This window comes from Lepidochelys olivacea, assembly GCF_965140295.1.
Source record: "Lepidochelys olivacea isolate rLepOli2 genome assembly, chromosome: 1".
Taxonomy (NCBI): domain Eukaryota; kingdom Metazoa; phylum Chordata; order Testudines; family Cheloniidae; genus Lepidochelys; species Lepidochelys olivacea.
In genome coordinates, this window is record NC_140411.1 from 55,520,055 (window position 1) to 55,538,633 (window position 18,579).

General features: G+C 41.2%; 1 protein-coding gene across 1 annotated transcript in view; it reads left to right on the top strand.

The window, feature by feature from the left end:
• LOC311510582 (complement C4-like) overlaps positions 1 to 18,579 on the top strand; it is a 94,612-nt gene that overhangs the window by 16,064 nt on the left and 59,969 nt on the right. The window contains exons 11-17 of the mRNA XM_084610351.1: positions 1,002 to 1,169; positions 2,485 to 2,682; positions 6,134 to 6,325; positions 8,383 to 8,532; positions 8,973 to 9,099; positions 9,498 to 9,569; positions 15,506 to 15,709. Of these exons, the coding sequence (XP_084466477.1) occupies positions 1,002 to 1,169; positions 2,485 to 2,682; positions 6,134 to 6,325; positions 8,383 to 8,532; positions 8,973 to 9,099; positions 9,498 to 9,569; positions 15,506 to 15,709 (1,111 nt within the window). The remainder of the gene's footprint in view (positions 1 to 1,001; positions 1,170 to 2,484; positions 2,683 to 6,133; positions 6,326 to 8,382; positions 8,533 to 8,972; positions 9,100 to 9,497; positions 9,570 to 15,505; positions 15,710 to 18,579) is intronic.

An 18,579-nucleotide genomic window follows, 5' to 3' on the forward strand; every position in this document is an offset into this window, starting at 1 on the left:
TTCAGAAACGTATTTCCCACACCCCTCAGAAGCAGTGAAAAGGCTTGGGGGAGTCAGGGGTAATGGAGGAGTCGAGGGAGGAGGAAGTAATTCCTGGGAATGAGCCTGGGAGTGAACCTGAAGGGTTGCTGGGTGTGCGTGGGAGAAGTTTGGAACAGGGTTTTTTGCAGGGGAAGGGATTGTTAGGGAGTTGAGGAGCCTCCCCCTTACAGACCCTGGATGACCCCTAGCCTTTTCCAGTCAGTCAGGCACATCTGCCCCCATCCTCATGCACCCCCCAATCCCTATGTGTCCCTGCACCCCCACTCAGCCCCCCCTGTTCCCATGTGTCCCTGCCTCCTATCTCCATGTAGGCCTTTACCCCCATTCAGCCGTCCCCCACAATGTGTCTCTGCATCTCGGTGTCCCCATGTGTCCCTGCACCCCCACTCCCATTCAACCACCACTCCAGGCTGGTCCCATCACTAGCCCTTCTGATCCCCAGTCTGTGATCCCCCAGCAGCTCTATGTGACACACTCTGCCCGTCCCTTGCCTCCTCACCTGGCCCCATAGGCAGGGCGCTGTGAGGAGCACACCCTCTGCTCTCTCCCCATCAGCTGTTGACTGCTACAGCTAGTGAGCTGGCTGCCTCTGTTCTGGTGCCAGAGCAGCCTTTGGTGGGTGAAAGGCATAACTGCAGTGCCTCTCCGGCAGAATGTATATTCTGTGGAGAAAAAAACATCTGCAGGGCACACGAATTCTGCACTTGTGCAGTGGTGCAGAATTCCCCCAGGAGTAATATGTGCTTAGGAGAGCGCTGGCACAAGAGGGAATCTGGGTGTAGTTGTATGATACTAGTTGGTAACCAGACGAAGTCAGCTCCTGTTTCTCCCTCCCAATGGTCAAATTTCCAAATAATAATTTTTAAGGATTCATATTTCCTATTGGTTTAAAATATCTTTCCTTGTTTTAAGATTTTATTTTCACCCTGTCGTTTGCCTGTGGAAATTTTCCCCAATAGGCATCTATAACTTCTGCTGATGGTTCTCCTGCTGCTGCCGTGTCTGTTACTGCGACTCTTACCCGAGATAGAAAAGACCCAAAGAAAAAGACTGCACTTTCTAGTAAAGAAGGTCTAGTATCCTTTGTATTCAACATTCCTCGTGCTGCAGAGAAGCTACAAATAATGGTAAAAAAAATTGCTAGACAAACTTTTACAGTGTTTTTACAGAAAATGAATGCCCAGAATATTTTTGATGGAAGCTGCAAGGCAACTGCAGCATGATTCCTTATATCATATGAACATTTTTAGGAAAATTCCATTGAAGATGTTACATTAAGTAGGAGCCTGATGCTGTAAATCTTTATGCACTTGAATAGTTTCACTGATATGATTGAAACTACTTTTAGGATTGTTTGCATGGGCAAGGGTTGACTGACTCAGGCCCTAAAGTTGCATTGTAAAATAGTTTGTATGGTTAGCTAGACTGTAATCTTCTCAGGGCAGGGATCAGTTCTTTATTTTCCCTGTACAGCGTCTGTGCTGTACAAATGTTAAATACTAATAGTAGTGTATTTGTGCTCTGTTTGTGATAGGCAAATTTTGTCAAAATATAGCTTCCACTTTCACACAATGGCAGAAATGGTGGGCAAAATCCTGAGGTCACTATGCATTTTGTTCTTGGGCAAACTCCTGAACACAAAGGGTAAATCTATACTTGGGCTGGAGGTGTAATTTCTATCTTGGGTAAACGTACATGTGCTAGCTTTGATCAAGTTAATATGCTAAAAATAGCAGTGTAACCACAGCGGCATGAGTGGCAGGATTGCTTAGCCACTTGAGCAACTACCTAGGGCCTCAGATGGGATTGTACTCCAATGGATAGCCTATCCTGCTGTCTGTGCTGCTGCAGCCACACTTTTTGTAGCATGCTAGGTCAATAAAAGCTACTGTGTGTGCATCTGGAAATTGCAGCTCTAGCTGCAGTGTAGAGGGATCCAGAGTCAACCTCTGATGTCAGTGGCACTGCACGCAGGTGCAGGGGTCTTCCTCCAGAGTCATTTGTAGGATAGACGTGACTTGATTCATAGTAAACGGGGAAGTATGGAATGACAAAAGACAGATCAGTAAGATCACACAGCTACTTTAGCATAGTCATCTGCGCATTTGAATGGTTGTTAATTTTATTTTCAAAATACTTATTATTAATCATTATTAAGCCACTTAGTGTGGGTGTCATTGAGCAAGCTACTCTAGGAAAATATCAAAGACAAACATAGCAACAGCAAAATAAGCAATGAGAGAGAATCAGGTTATAGAATTGTTGTTCTTGTTTTGAAATCACCAAGCTCTGCAAACAAGCTCCTAGACTTAGTGCATTGTGGTGACACAACTCACCCTCCAGTGTTTTCCAGGTGACTTGGTAATACATGAATTAACAGTGGCACCTGATATTGTCTCTTAATTGGCATGCTGTTTGCTCTGTCCTTTTCTTTCTTCACAGGTGAGAGCTGAGGAGGGGAAGCCTGGCATGGAATCAGCCGGAACCAAAACCACTGCTGAGAGATACCAGTCTGCTACCCAGAACTACCTTAGTATCAGCATTCCACATGCTGTCATTGTACCTGGAGATACTTTACATGTTACCTTGAAGGATGTCCACCAGTCCAGCAGCAATACCATTGACTATTTCTATTACATGGTTAGAAATAGGACTGTGACAACAATACTTTGCATTAGAACAGATCATTTTGCAGTTTATAAATCTACACAACTGACCTTTTTAAGGTTGGGAGAAAAGCATGTTAACATTAAGATGCAGCTGTGGAGGAGGTCTAGTGCAAAGAGATCCATACACTTGGTATTTTTAGATCTTTTGTGACATCCATATACTTTAATTGAAGTGAAAGGTACCAGCTTGAGAGCTTTGGAAACTGGAGTCTTAGGAAGAAAAATTCCATGATCTCCTGATTTTCCTAAGTTTGGGCCAAATTTATGCCCCCTTTTACCAGATCTGAATTTGGTTCTTAAAACTTCAATAAGCCCAGATTTTCTTTTTTTAAATTTAGTCTTTATCGTCCTGATTCTTATTTACACTCGGGCCCCTTTGCATCACTCTTTCAGTGTAGAGGGGCCTTAAAGTCAGCAGAAAAGTATATGTGCATAAATGAGAATCAGGCCCCAGGAGTTTAAAGTGCAGTCATATTGCTGGTGTCCTTTAATGCCTTGCAGTGTCTCTACCAGATAAATGGTTCTCATTTTACAAGTAAAACTATATTTTTTTAAAACTCACCTGGGATCCCAACGCCCAGCTAGTCCTTTCTAGCTAGTGCATCATCACCTGCAACTAGAGCTGGCCAGGAATGTTTTGACAAAACCTTTTTCAGTGGACATGATCTGTTGAAACTGGTGCTTTTCACAGGAAAGGGTCAGGTTTGATAAATTTCCTGTTTTAAAATATTTTTGAAATGTGTTTTGAAATTGCCACGATGTCCCATTCCAACATGTTCAAAATGAAAAGTTCCAGTTTTTTAGCTCAAAATCTTTTTTTTTGTGTGGTTGAGACATTTAAGTTTTTTTAAAAATAAAATGATATAAACATGGGAAGTGATATGTTTCAAACTTATGTGAAGCAACCCAAAGTGAATTTTTTTGGGGGGGGGATTAACAGTTTGCTAAAATTTTTGAGATTTTTGGCTTTTTGTCCTGATTCAGGATGGAAAATTTCAAAACCTCAACCATTTCCTTAGGATAGGAAAATAGTTTCCTGTTCAGGTCTGACTGAATCTGAGAGCATGTCTACACTACAAAATGAAGTTGCTCTAATTTACGTTGGCATACAGCTGCCGCAGTCATTGCATAGCTTGTGCATGTCTACACTTTGCTCTTTGTGCTGGCTGTGTGCATCCTCACCAGGAGCACTTGCCCGATGGAACTGTCAGGCCGGTGGCACCTTAAAGACTAACAAATTTATTTGAGTATAAGCTTTCATGTGTAAAAAACCCACTTCTTTTGATACGGATGAAGAAGTGGTTTTTTACCCATGAACGCTTATGCCCAAATAAGTCTTTTAGTCTTTAAGGTGCCACCGGACTCCTTGTTGTTTTTGTGGATACAGACTAACATGGCTACCCCTCTGATACTTGAACTGTCAGTGTGGGGAATTGTGGGATGGCTTCAGAAAGCCAGCAACAGTCAATGTAAGCAACACAGGCCTGGTTTACACTGCAGAGTTAGGTCAACGTAAGGCAGCTTATGTCAACCTAACTCTGTAAGCATCTACTCTAAAATATAGCTCCCATCGATGTAACTCGCCCACTATGCTGACTTAATAACTTCTTTCTGCAAGAGGCGTAGTGCTTAGGTCAATGTAGTTAGGCTGATGCAGTGTCAGTGTAGAGACTGCATTGCTTACATCAGCTGTTGCTGCCTTTCAGAAACTGTCCCACAATGCCCCACCCTGGTAGTTAAATCAGTACATGTTCTCCTGGTGAGACTGTCACACAGGGAACATAGTGTGGACATGTAAAACCAATTCAACTGCGCTGGCTGAACATTGACATCCACAGTGTCTACACTGACACTGCATCGACCTAACTACATCAACGTTGACTCTATGTCCCTTGTGAAGGTAGAGTTATTAAGTTGGTGTAGTGAGCAAATTACACTGGCAGGAGTGAAATTTTAGTTACATAGCTAGGTCAACATAAGCTGCCTTGCATCGACCTAACTCTATAGTGTAGACCAGGGCTAAGACTGGAATTTAATGAACAATTCTCTTCATGATGCACAAGCCAGAAAACAATCTTGCTCAGTTTTTCGCAGCTTTTATTGACTCTGCAATGCTACTAAGTATAAAAAAATATTTCTTTCATGAAAGTAAGCAGATCTGACTATGAATCAACTCAGAGAACAAATCAGTTGAATGACAAATATGTTCATTTTTTAACCATAACTGCACTTTACAGCTGACATTTTCAAAGCTGTCCAAAGCATTTGGACACCCAATTACCATTTAATTTCAATGGGAATCAGGTATCCAAAAGCTTAGACAGTTTTGAAGATCACAGTCCCAAGATTTACAAGTTAGATCTAAAGAAGAGATAATTTTATACCAGGATTAGAATACCTGATACCCAGAACTACCTGGGCACCTTAGTACTCTTGAAGTTCAATATCTATAAGAAAGTTAAAACCTGTCTGAAAGGAGAAACTCCATTAGCTCATTTGTGAGGATCTCTGTTCTACTTTTGCCATTTTAATGGCAAAAACCTGTATTTTTTTAAGCCTTCTGGCCAAAAACCCTATGTTTTTATTGTATCCTCTCTATTTTTGTTTTGAAAAGTGTCTAGCATCAGTTCAGGTAAAATCTTTTTCAACTCTTCCATCTATAAGGGCCTGATTCTGGCTTTCTTACAACTTTCTCTGGAAGTGCTTCAATTGAAATAAATAGGATTATTTGCAGATAAAAGCATTAGCAGATGTAACAGTGACTGAATTAAGACAAAGAGCCAGACTCTGATATTCTTACTCACACTAAGTAATACCTTATTCTGTCAGTGAAAGACCTATACCCCCTCCAGCCCGATGTAAAAGAGCCAGTGTCTCAATATCCTGCAGAAGGACAACCACAAGACTGCCTTCTAAAGTCTCTTTTGCAAGGTCGGGTACAGGGCTGTGCTGGGGATAGAGTTGGGAGTGAAGGAGTGTGTCAGGGTGAACCCCCAGCGCACACATATACAGAAATTCTGGGAAGTGCTGCAGTTCTAAGGGCAGCCTTGCAATGCTACTGTAACTTAAACAGGCTGCCAGGGCTAAGTTATACTGGGGGACTACTCCAGCCCCAGGAGTTGCCCAGAATCAGGAGGGCACGACTCCATGAGGTCTCCCACGGAACTCAGAGGTACTACCCATAGGCCATGAGTTGTGTGCTGTTCCTCTTTGAGGTGCAGCACCCAACATCACCCTATGAGTAGTACATTGACTTCAGTGGGAGAACTTATGGAGCTAGGTGCTACTAAACCAGAATAAAAGTTATCAGAATCTGGCCCTAAGTGACATGATTATTAAGTTTCATATTTCCTTTATGTAATACAGATTCTGTCATGATTGCACAGCATTTGATTTGTTTTAAATTTGCTTTTGAATTGCAGGTAGTGACAAAGGGGAAAGTTGAGGTTATGGGAAGAGTCCCGTACGCAAACAAAATAATCACTCTTGATGTTACTGAGAAAATGGTGCCTGCATTTCGCTTTATTGCTTACTACTTCATTAAAAATCAAGGCCACAGTGAGATTGTGGCTGACTCTGTGTGGCTAGACATTGTGGATGCCTGTGAAGGAAAGGTAATGACAAATAAAGGGATATTTATAGAGAACAAAAATAGAAAAGAGGTGAATAAGGTGGGATATGATAGAGGTCTGTAAAATCATGAATGATGTGCAGGAAATGAATAGGGAAGCATTATTTATTCCTTCACATAACACAAGAACTCGAGTCACTTGGTGAAATTATTAGGCAGCAGGTTTAAAACAAACAAAAGGAAGTATTTCTTCACACAACTTACAGTCAACCTGTGGAACTCATTGACATGGGATGTTGTGAAGGCCAAAAGTACATCTGTGTTCAAAAAAGAACTAGATAAATTCATGGAGGATAGATCTATCAATGGCTTTTAGCCAGGATGGGCAGCGATGCAATTTAGGGCTCCAGATGCCCTAAATCTCCAACTGCCAGAAGCTGGGACTGACAACAGAGGATGGAGTACTCAAAATTGTTCTGTGCTATTCTGTTCATTCCCTCTGAAGCATCTGGCACTGGCCACTGTCAGAAGACATGATACTGGACTAGATGGACCATTGGCATGACCTCGTATGGCATGACCTCGTTCTTATGTTCTAGAACAGGGTGTTCATGAGCTCCAGACAGTTAAAGCAGAGTCATCATGGAAATCACTTTAATTAGAAATTAAATTATTAGAAATGATCCTTACTGCAAAGTACAGTAAGTAGCAGTAACAGATGGCATATGTCTGGGAGATTATTCAGAATTAGGGCTGACAGGATATTATGAATTCAGTTACTCCTGTAAATGGCAAAAAAAGTTTACGGTTCTGAATTGAAAGAGGTGAATCTGTCTTAAATGATGTATGGATAATGGTAATTCATAGTTATATTCCAATGAAAATTGAGTCTGTGGGTCACATCCCCAGATGGTATAAATCAACATAGATCCTTGGAAGTCAATGGAGCTATGCCAATTTACATGAGCCAATTAAAAATGAAAAGGCCATATCTTGAAAAATGTTGAAGGAAATTAAAATGGGGAGGGGGGGCAAAATAAATTTTGCAGAAAAATTCAAAATATTTAGTTTTGTTTCAGTGGAACATACCCACTCACCCACTTGTTTACTTTTTTTCTGCTGTATTTCCCACCACCACCACCCTTTTTTCCCTCAACTCTCTCACTCTTTCTCTTCCCCAATTCCCTTTTTCCATTGGGGAAAAGTATAAAAGTGAAAATGTTTCCCCCCAACAAAACTAAATAGAATTTTTCATTGAAAAATGAAGTTTCAACCAAAATAATAATTTTCATGGAAATTTTTTGTTTTGACCAAAAATGCCTATTCCATTGAGGGGAAAAAAAGTTTTCCTAGCAATTTTTTGACTGACTCTAACTCAGCCAAAGATCTGATCCCATATGTATAAAAGGAACAGAAGCCAGTTTAATACAGGTTGGCATGCATTTATTAATAATCTTTTGGTAATTCCACCATTATCACCATCTAATTCTGAATACACAAAGGATCTACATTAGAGTGGTTCCTTATAGTAATAGTTTAAAAGCCTAGTAGCAAATTGTTTTCGTTTAATTAACTTTGTAACATAAATAAGCTACACTTCACTAGTTTTATTTCACAGTATTTTTTATTTTTATCTTGCTTTAGAAAGCTATTAAATGCAGCTGGTACTGTTTAAGGCCCTGATTCAGCAAAGCATTTAAGCATGTGCTTAAATCTAGTTGAAGTTAAGCTCATGCTTTTCTGAATCCCTAAATATTTAAGGTAAAATTCTCTTTGCACACACCAGCTTCCAAGGCTCTTAGAGGGTGTTGCCCACATGTATCTGAGAGCAGAGTCTCCATTCTTTAAGGTTCTGGTGTTCTGAGCTCTCATTGTAGCAGCTGGAGTAAAGGACAATCAGCACAGTTCAGGATCAGCCCCTTAATCTTCATCTGCCAACAAACACATACCACAAGTGACACTAGATAAATGTTAGTGGTGTGAAATGCAGAAAGCTTAGATAGAGGTTACCTATATTGCTAATACCCCACTAATGTCAATGCTTGATATTAATGCTAATGAGAAATACAAAATTCTGTTATTTAAACATTTTGCATTTAGATTAAACTGAAAACAGACCGAGACACATACGAACCAACGGAACTGGTAAATTTATCGATTGACACAGATCATGCAGGAACTGTTGCCTTAGCTGTGGTCGATACTGCAGTTTTCATTCTGAACAGAAGGAATAAGCTTACGGCCAAAAAAGTAAGTGTGTTAAAAACAAAATAGCATGTGTAATTGAGTCAAGTAGTATTTCATAGGAGAATAGAGATATCTGAATATAATAAATGAGTAGTAATCAAAACATTATTCTAGACATTGCTTATTTGGGAAAATATTTTTCTTATTTATTTATAATACATTTCTAACCAATTTGCCTAGGATTTGCCAAAGCAGAACAGACTAGTAGCCTATCCACTCTCATATGGGTAAAATTGATGATTCAGAGGAAGGCCATAAATGAATTCAATTATGCCCTTCTTAAAATGTCAAATTCCTTTCATCTTAGTGCTGGGGTGTAACCAATACTTCTATTTGCATAATTTCTGCATATGGCCCAATAACAGGATATGACATCGCTATTCAGAAAAGAATCACTAGTTTTGCAATAGTGCACCTTCCTTCAATGCTATTCTATTTTGTAGGTCTTTGAAGCGATGAATTCATATGATCTTGGATGCTCAGTGGGCGGAGGTGCTAACAGTGCTCAAGTTTTCAATGATGTGGGTCTGGCCTTTATATCAGACACAATTAAATCACATTTTCGGCAAGGTAAACAAAGACCTTCTTCCTTTGCTATAGAAGTGTATTGTGGTAGAATAAGTTCACGCTGAACTTCTGGGGTTTGATTTTTAGACCTTGTATGGCACTGTATTGTTGCTCTATTCAGAGGCCTCCCTTCTGTGTGGTCTTATTATTTCCCAATGTTCATTTTCCCATCTTATACTGTGTATTCATAGCTCATATGCAAGTGAAACAGGCTACACTCTTGGGACCTATCATTTGGCATCTTTTGTAGATTGGACTGTGTGAGGGGGGGAAAGGCACTGGTAAACCAGCTTTGCAGATCATGCATCCTCTGGCTGCTAGGCCCCAGGCTGGTGCTGAGGAGCAACTTAGAGCAGCCTCAGGTATTATTTTAACCAAACTCTCTCGCTCTGTTTTCCTAGGCTATAAGTGTTCCCCTGCTACCAGAAGACAGAAAAGATCATTGGATTTTCACAAGCAAATTTCAGGAATTGGTATGGCCATTAATCTTCAGGGGCAAGAGCCAGAGGCTGCTGGGGCAGGGCGGAGAGGACTCGAGAGCAAGGGACCAGAGCCTCAGGGGTGGATAGAGGGAAGGGGAAGGATGGTGGGGGGGCATCAGGAGCTGCAGCTTGCCTGAGGGAATGGGAGAGGTCTCAGTTATAGGGACAGGTGCTAAACTCTGCTACGTTACAGGGTGTAATCCGGCTAAATCTATTTATTCTCTTTTAGATGGCATGCCAGTGCTAATTGTATGTCATTCCACTGTATCACCCATTATGTTTATGTTCTGTGTGTGCCATAGATTTCAGCAGAAAGCCATTTTAGAAATGACTTTATGGTTAGAAAATATTTTATTAGTACCACTTTTCCTTCCCTTCTGCTTCAAAGCCAGGTTGCCTTCTGCACAGTGTGCTCCTGTCAGGGTTTCTTCCCCACTCAGAACTCTAGGGTACAGATGTGGGGACCTGCATGAAAGACCCCCTAAGCTTATTTTTACCAGCTTAGGTTAAAAACTTTCCCAAGGCACAAACTTTGCCTTGTCTTTGAACAGTATGCTGCCACCACCAAGTGATTTAGACAACCAGCCTTGGATTTTTAAGACCCAAAAAACCCAATCAGATTCTTAAAAAACAGAACTTTATTAGAAGAACAAAAAAAGATAAGAGAACAACTCTGTAAGATCAGAATGGAAGATAATCTTACAGGCAGTCAGATTCAAAACATAGAGAATCCCTCCAGGCAAAACCTTAAGATACAAAAAGACACAAAAACAGAAATACACATTTCCTCCAGCACAGCGAATTTCACAAGCCAAAACAAAGAAAACCTAATGCATTTTCTAGCTAGATTACTTACTAACTTTACAGAAGTTGGAGGACTTTCATCCTTGATCTGTTCCTGGCAAAGGTATCACACACAGACAGACAAAAGCCTTTTCCCCCCTCCAGATCTGAAAGTATCTTGATCCCTCATTGGTCATTTTGGGTCAGGAACCAGCCAGGTTACCTGAGTTTCTTAACCCTTTACAGGTAAAAGGACTTTGCGTCTGGTCAGGAGGGATTTTACAACACAGTATACCGAAAGGTGGTTACCCTTCCCTTTATATTTATGACAGCTCCAAATGACAGAAGTGTTAGTGATCTAAATATATATGATCTGAAGAAAGCATTTTCAAAAATAATTTTCCTATAAGTCTGTCACATTAAAGTCTGATATCTTATGACCGTCACTGTAAGAAACAAATGCTTTATCCAAGGGTTTTCCTAACTTTCTGGAACTGGCTGTCTATTCCAGGAATAAGAATAGGGTCATGACTCACTCCCCGCAAAACCTCTAACCCTCACCATGGGCAGGTGAAATTTTGAACCATAACCATACTAGACATAACGACTAAGTATGTAGTTTTTAACAGTGATTTTAAGGATGTCTAAAGTTTTATAGATCAACGTGCTGGAAGAATCAGTCTGACTGATTAATGATGTTCCACATAATGCTGAATTGGGGATTACAATCTTAATTCTTTTTTATCTCTATGCAATCATGAGACTTCATTTATATCTTCACTGTTAGAGAAACCTGATTTACAGAGACAAGAGAATGAAAATGAGATGGGAACTGTCAAAACTGACCCATCAAAAGCCAAGTTTCCTCTTTCAGAGACACCCAAAATCTTCTGTGCTTCTGGCTAGAGAAAGACAGTTCCAGAGTGCTGTCAACTTGCCTTCCAACAGCTCAGTCAATAAACATTTTAGCTGAAAGGACTGGTCATCCACCTCTTTCCTGTTGGTGGGTCATCAGACAAATAGTCCTGCAGCTGGATCTGAAGTTCTCTGAGATGCTGACTGTTGAATTCCTGATGGCTCCCAACTGGTATCTGTTCCCTTAAAGTTTGAAATGAAAGAAAGCTTCTCCAAGTTTCCTCTTTGCACTTGGGAAGACCAGTTTCTAAGTGTTCTTATGAATAAGTTCTGCCCTGTTTTTCATGTACTGAGCAGCCATATTCCACTATGACAGAGAAAAGTTCAGCTCCTTTAGGTGCCCCCAAATGTCAGCAACATAAGCTACGCATGACCCCTGCTGAATTGTTGAAGCCGTCCACCAAGGGAGCTCAATCTTCATTCAGAAAAACTTCTGCTCTCAGTAAAAATAGTTGTTAGCCTGAAACTGTGAAACCATGAGGTGCAATATGTTAGATCTGAGTAACCACACCACTGATCTTACTTGACTTTGCCCCGGTACCATATATGCAGGTTGAGATACACCAGTGAGATACACCATTCTCACTGAACGTGGGAGTCTTTGACTGCTTCTGAAATGTCTCAGATAAGGATTTTCATGGCAGTGCTTTGTAGAGGAGCAAGCCTTGTTCAATAGCAACATCAGAAACATACCTTATGAGTGCTAGATGCCATCCAGTACCAGAGATACTAGTTGACTCCTTAAGTTGAATTGTTAAATAGTCCCTTTTCCTGTCTTTTGAAAGCAGTTGTTCTCATACATTCTCAGCCACATCACTGATATAGTATTGAATAGTCTCATTTTACAAAGGGCCTCTTTTCAGTTTGGTGGCTGATTCATAGATTCCAAGGCCAGAAGGGACCATCTAGTCAGGCTTCCTGCATAGCACAAAATAATTCCTAGAGCAGATCTTTTAGAAAACATCCAATCTCGGTATAAAGATTGTCAATGATGGAGAATCCGTCACAACCCTTGGTAAATTGTTCCAATGGTTAATTATCCTTACTATCAAAACTATATGTCTTATTACCAGTCTGAATTTGTCCAGCTTCAACTTTCAGCCATTGGATCCTGTTATATCTTTCTCTGCTAGATTGAAGAGCTCATATTTAAATTTAAATGTAAGTTAAATATTTGTTCCCCCTGTAGATGCTTATAGATTGTAATCAAGTCACCCCGAGCCTTCTCTTTGTTAAGCTAACTAGACTGAGCTCTTTCAGTCTATCACTATAAACCATAAAGAACAGGAGTACTTGTGGCACCTTAGAGACTAACAAATTTATTTGAGCATAAGCTTTCATGGGCTACAGCCCACTTCATCAAATGCATGCAGTGGAAAATACAGTAGGACGATTTTATATACACAGTGTGACAAAGTTCCTGCTCTATCTTGGGGGGTCTTGTGCTTATTGGCGGATTTGCTTGCCTCGGAGCTTCATGGCAGCCCTCAGCTTGGCCGTTTTTCTGAACCCACAGTCCAGGTCGACTCCTCCTGTGTCTGACCAGGAGTTGGGAGAATTTGAGAGGAACCTGGGCCTGCCCTCTACTCCGGGTTCCAGCCCAGGGCCCTGTGGAATGCAGCTGTCTAGAGTGCCTCCTGGAACAGCTGTGCGACACCTACAACTCCCTGTGCTACTTCCCCATGGCCTCCTCCCAACACCTTCTTTATCCTCACCATAGGACCTTCCTCCTGGTGTCTGATAATGCTTGTACACCTCAGTCCTCCAACAGTCCGCGTTCTCACTCTCAGCTCCTAGTACCTCTTGCTCCCAACTCCTCACACGCAAACGACAAACTGAAGTGAGCTCCTTTTTAAAACCCAGGTGCCCTGATTAGCCTGCCTTAATTGATTCTAGCAGCTTCTTGATTGGCCACAGGTGTTCTAATCAGCCTGTCTTAATTGTCTCCAGAAGGTTCCTGGTTGTTCTGGAACCTTCCCTGTTACCTTACCCAGGGAAAAGGGACCTACTTAGCCTGGGGCTAATATATCTGCCTTCTATTACTCTCCTATAACCATTTGGCCTGACCCTGTCACAACAGAGAACATGAAACAATGGGTGTTACCATGCACACTATAATGAGAGTGATCAGCTAAGGTGAGCTATTACCAGCAGAAGAGAAAAAAAAAACTTTTGTAGTGATAATCAAGATGGGCCATTTCCAGCAGTTGACAATACTATTTCCAGCAGTTGTGGATACAGACTAACACGGCTGCTACTCTGAAAACTATAAAGCATGTTTTCTAATCCATTCATCATTTTTGTGGCTCTTCTCTGAACCCGCTCCAAGTTATCAACATCCTTCTTGAACTGTGAGCACCAGAACTGGAGACAGTATTCCAGCCACAGTCACACTGGTGATCACTACAGAGGTAAAATAACCTCTCTCCTCCTGCTTGAGATTCCCCCATTTATTCATCCTAGGATTGCATTAGCCCTTTTGGCCACAGCATCATGCTGGCAACTCATGTTCAGCTGATCATCAACCACAACCCCTAAATCTTTTTCAGAGTCAGGCCATATAATTTTTGAACCCATATTCATTGAGCAGGGAAGTATAAGATTTTCTACAATAGTATAATCCTTATGCTGTTGTGTGATCAAGATAAGATGCCTGAAGGGCATGAGTCTTGTCATAGCCAGTTTGAATAATCAAGTCTTGCTGATTGTTCAAGGCTTTGAGGTTTCTTAGGAAAAAAACCCTCAGGTTCATCTTTCAGTGACAGTCATTTTGAAGGCTTCTTAGTCTCAGATGCTAGCATTTCATATCACACCACACACTGTGATATCAAATCAATCAATGTAAAACCAATTGTTCCATCCTCAGGTTTTCTGTTAACTTTATGAGCTGTCTTGGGAACACCTCACTTGCCATTGTCTCATTCACATAACTTTTCAACCAGCCAGGGTCCTTTCCTGACTGACAACCCTTTGGCTAGAAGTGATCTCTAGTCAAAATGGAATGACATAGACAACGTGATCATGTTAGGCTCAGCAGTGTCAGTGGGCCTTCGTGTTAACAGCAGGTGCATTGCTCCAGCTCAGTGGTATGTTTTATCATGGTCTGTGTGCATGGGCATGAGCACTTGCACTTCCTATGGTACATCATAAATAATAGTGCAGGTACAGGTGTTTTATTTGCAGTAGCTCTAGGGGCATGCTGCACTCACGTTCTGCTCAAGACTACACTGAGCATTCGTCTAGATTCAGGTTGCAGTAATATGGTGGCCTTAAAGGCAGCATGCCAATCATGATAAGACTTATAATGTGTACCTAATTACAAATGTATTACATTTCTTTTTTTTCCCCACTGCAAAATGTTATAGTCATGTTTCAGTTACATATTTGGTACAATTTTTCATGACATTGTTGACATCTTCTCCACAACCCGCTCTGGGACTGGATTCTACACTTTGGGAAACAGTACCTTATACCCTAAGAGAGTGTGGCTTCTCAGCTCTCCAAAAGGGATGGAGCATTCATTTCTAGCACTCCACTGTTATGAGATATTAGAACTTACCATTGTCACTGAATCAGGACGGAAGATGATGAGTGTAGTTTTCACTCTTTACCTTTATCTGAGCCTGGATGGGAGGGAAATGGGAAGAAATGTTTTTGTGGCAGGTTCTTTTTCTTTTTTTTAATGATGGTCATTGAAAAGCTATTCAAAAGCTAGGCGTGTTGGAACCATTTTCAGTGGAAATGGGCTAGTAGGCAGATTACAGGTGAGGATGTCGAAGTATATGTTTAGTTTATTAAATCATTCTGTTGTTTGTTCCAGTGAAAGCAGAAATAAAGGAACATAATCCATGCAGAGGAGAATAAACCTGATAACTGAAACTCACAATCTTAAATTTTTCTGTATAAGAAAACAAGCATTTGAAAAATGTGTCCTAAATAAGAGTCCAGTTCTGCTCTCATTCACTTCAGTTCAAGTCAGCTGATCCTGTCCCCAGTGACTTCATGGCCTGAACTTGCAGGAAAGATAAGATTGTAAACCCTTCGGGGGAAAGGATTTAGTACAATGTCTAGCCAGGTGGGGCCCTGGTTCATGATAAGGGCTCCTATGGCTACTGTGAAAATAGTGACAATTAATAGTGACGACACAGGTGAAGTATATAAGTATGATTGAATATCTCAAAATTTATCAAAGCCTCTGCAACACTGACGTCACTGTAATTTTGTTACAGCTAGCAAATACCAAGATCCTGCTCTACGAAAGTGCTGTCTTGATGGAATGAAATTAAATCCAATGAGGTTTTCTTGTGCCAAAAGGCAAACTAGAGTTACTGGCTCTACTAAATGCAAAGAAACTTTCAAATACTGTTGTGAGAGGGCTCAGAGTCTCAGGAAGCAGCTGGAACAGAAGAGACTAGCTTCTACACTGGCAAGAAGTAAGGAATTTTGCCTTTTAGTAACATACCATTTTTAAAAAGTAAATTGTATACAGTCATCTCTGAAAAAAACAGTTGTTTTAGGGCTGCAAGATCGAGAAGAATCACATAGGTAAGTATTATTCACAGGGACACATGTCATTGCAATGCCTGTGGCTTTAGCCGGGCTAATCTCATAAAACCTGTAGCAGTTTGTGCAGTTGATTCCCCAAGCACAGGGTTCCGAAATGACACCGAACTGCAAATGTAGTTCAGCTACGGCTCAGTCCTGCAAGATACTGAGCACTGACTTTAAAGATGCTGTCCTGCAATGTGCTGAACACCTGGTACTTCTGTTGACTCCCGTGCTCCAATACTGCAACATTCTGAGCACCTGCTGCCCTTGTGGTTTGTTACCAATGGTTTCTAGGCGGTACATCTGTGGTCACTTCAGATTGTGACAAGAACAGAGCTAGGTCTGTCAGAAAGTCGAGCTCAGGTTTTTGGGCCATAAGAGGTTGGGTTACATTTATCGAAGAGATAATGCACCGCATGAAGGGTGACGTTTGTCTGAGTGTGAACTAGGGCCAATGTATCTGATGTAATTCTCCATTATATGCACACACGCATACATATGTCATGGCTGAGTAAGGTGGGATTTTGGAAAGTGTGTATTATTGGTTTAACTGTGCTCCCCTTGAAATCAGTGGGGGTTTTCAGTGGGAACAGAGTTAGGCCAATGATGGGAGCTTTTGAAACCCCCACCTGAAATGTTTAACAACCATTGTTTTTTGGTGATTTGTGTGTAATTTACAAAGTTCCACACTCCTTTCCTCTCCTTCTCTCACAGACATCTCCATACCTTCCTGCATTCTCCCATTTACATTTTTAAGGTTCCTTCTCCCAACTTATTCACCATACCACAAATACTACTTTCCATGCTTTCATGAAACATGCAAACAGTAAGAGCAAGGAAACATGCAAAGAGTGAGAGCAATCCAGAAATTCTCTGTATGTTTTTGGCCCTCATTTGTTGTGTCACGTTGAGTTTAGTTAGCAGGTACATCTGGGCAGGTATTGTGAGCCTGCGTCCCCCGCGCCCTGCACCTTTTACAGTCACTTATACCTGTGCAAAGGAAAGGTAAAATGCTCCCAGTCTCATCTGGTAACACTTTGCATGTATCCTCTCTACATGCGTGTCAATGGCTACAGAGGGGTGCAAAGCAGTGGAGAATTAGGGCCTCTGAAGTCAAACTCTGCCTACCTTACTCTCACTGACTAGTACTGTATCGTAAATAGTTCCAGTGGTGTTAATCTGGCCCTGGTTTGGGGGGACACCTTTGGTAGCACATCTTTGCTCACTCAGAAGAGCAGTGGTATTAATAGTGAGGTTTACATTACTGCTTTCTCAGAAAGTAACAATTTGTAAACTAATGATAGTGACCGTTTATGTTAATATTTTCAGTAATGTAAGAAGACAGGAATCGCCAGACTGGGTCAGACCCAGGGTCCATCTAGTCCAGTACTCTGTCTCTGATAGAGGCAGTGCCAAATGCTTCAGAGGAAAGTGTAAGAACCCTGCACGAGGTAGATGTGGGGTAATCTGCACCCCCATTAGGTCTCTTCCTGTTGTCTAATACACATTGGCCTAAGCCTTGGAGCATGAGGGTTAATATCCCTTCCACAACATTTTGGTTATCATGAATTATGACAAATCTGGATATTCTTGATATCCGTAGAAATGTCCAATTCCTTTCTGAGCTTTGTTCAGTTCTTGTTCTCACTAACTTCCTATGGCAGTGAATTCCCCAGTCTAATTACAGATTGTGTGAAAAATTTCCTTTTTTCTGTTTTGAACTGCCCACTTTAAAATGTGACCTTGTTTATGTGTTATGAGACAGGGAGAACAGAAGCTCCTGATCCACCTTCTCCGCACCATTCACTTTTTAATATAATTTTTTCATGTCCCTTTTATTCATCTCTTTCCTAATCCCTGTCCCAATCTTTTCAGTCTTTCTCCATATGAATTTTCCCATTCCCCTAACCATTCACATTACCTTTCTCTGACCACCATCTAATTCTGCAATATCCTTTTTGAGATCTGGCGACCTCTACACAGTATTCCAGGTGGAGCTGTACCATGGATTTACACAAAGGGGTTGTAATAGTCTCCCCACTATTCATCATCCCATTCCTTAGCCAACCTAACATCTTGTTTGCTTGTTTGACTGCTGCTGTGTACTGAGCAGAGGTCTTCACTGAGCTGTCCAAAATTTCAATTGAAAAGTTAATTTCTTTACATGAGTTGTATACCATAAGCCTGATCCAAAGCCCATTGATGTCAGTGGATGGATTCCCACTGTGGTCTACTGGGTATGGCCCTGATTTCTGTTCCCAGCTCAATCACTAAGCAGCTGTGTGACCTTAAGGATTTCACTTCACCTCTCTGGGCCTCTCTTGTCCATCCCACACAATTTTTAAACTATTTTGATTATTAGCTGCCTCTCACTGTGTATTTGTACAGTGCCCAGCACAATGGCGACTCAATCTTAGCTGGGGTCTCTAAGCACTCCTGCCATGCAAATAAATAATAACGATCATTATCATCATCATTTCTGAATGAATTTCAGTGCACTTTGGATCATACACTATGTACCCAAGCACTTTGAGAGTCTTGCTTCCTGCTGACACTGTATGAAATTCAAGCAGAGAAGTTTTTTGCATTTGTCTCCATTCTGCCCCTTAGGCAGCCAATTTCATTGAACAATTCTGTGTGTCATGACTGATCCCATTCAAAGCATGATTTCTGTCACCGGTGTTCTCTCCTTCTCCTTTCATGGCCCATCTATCACAGTGGTAATGAAGAAATAATTTCTCCACTTGTAACTAAA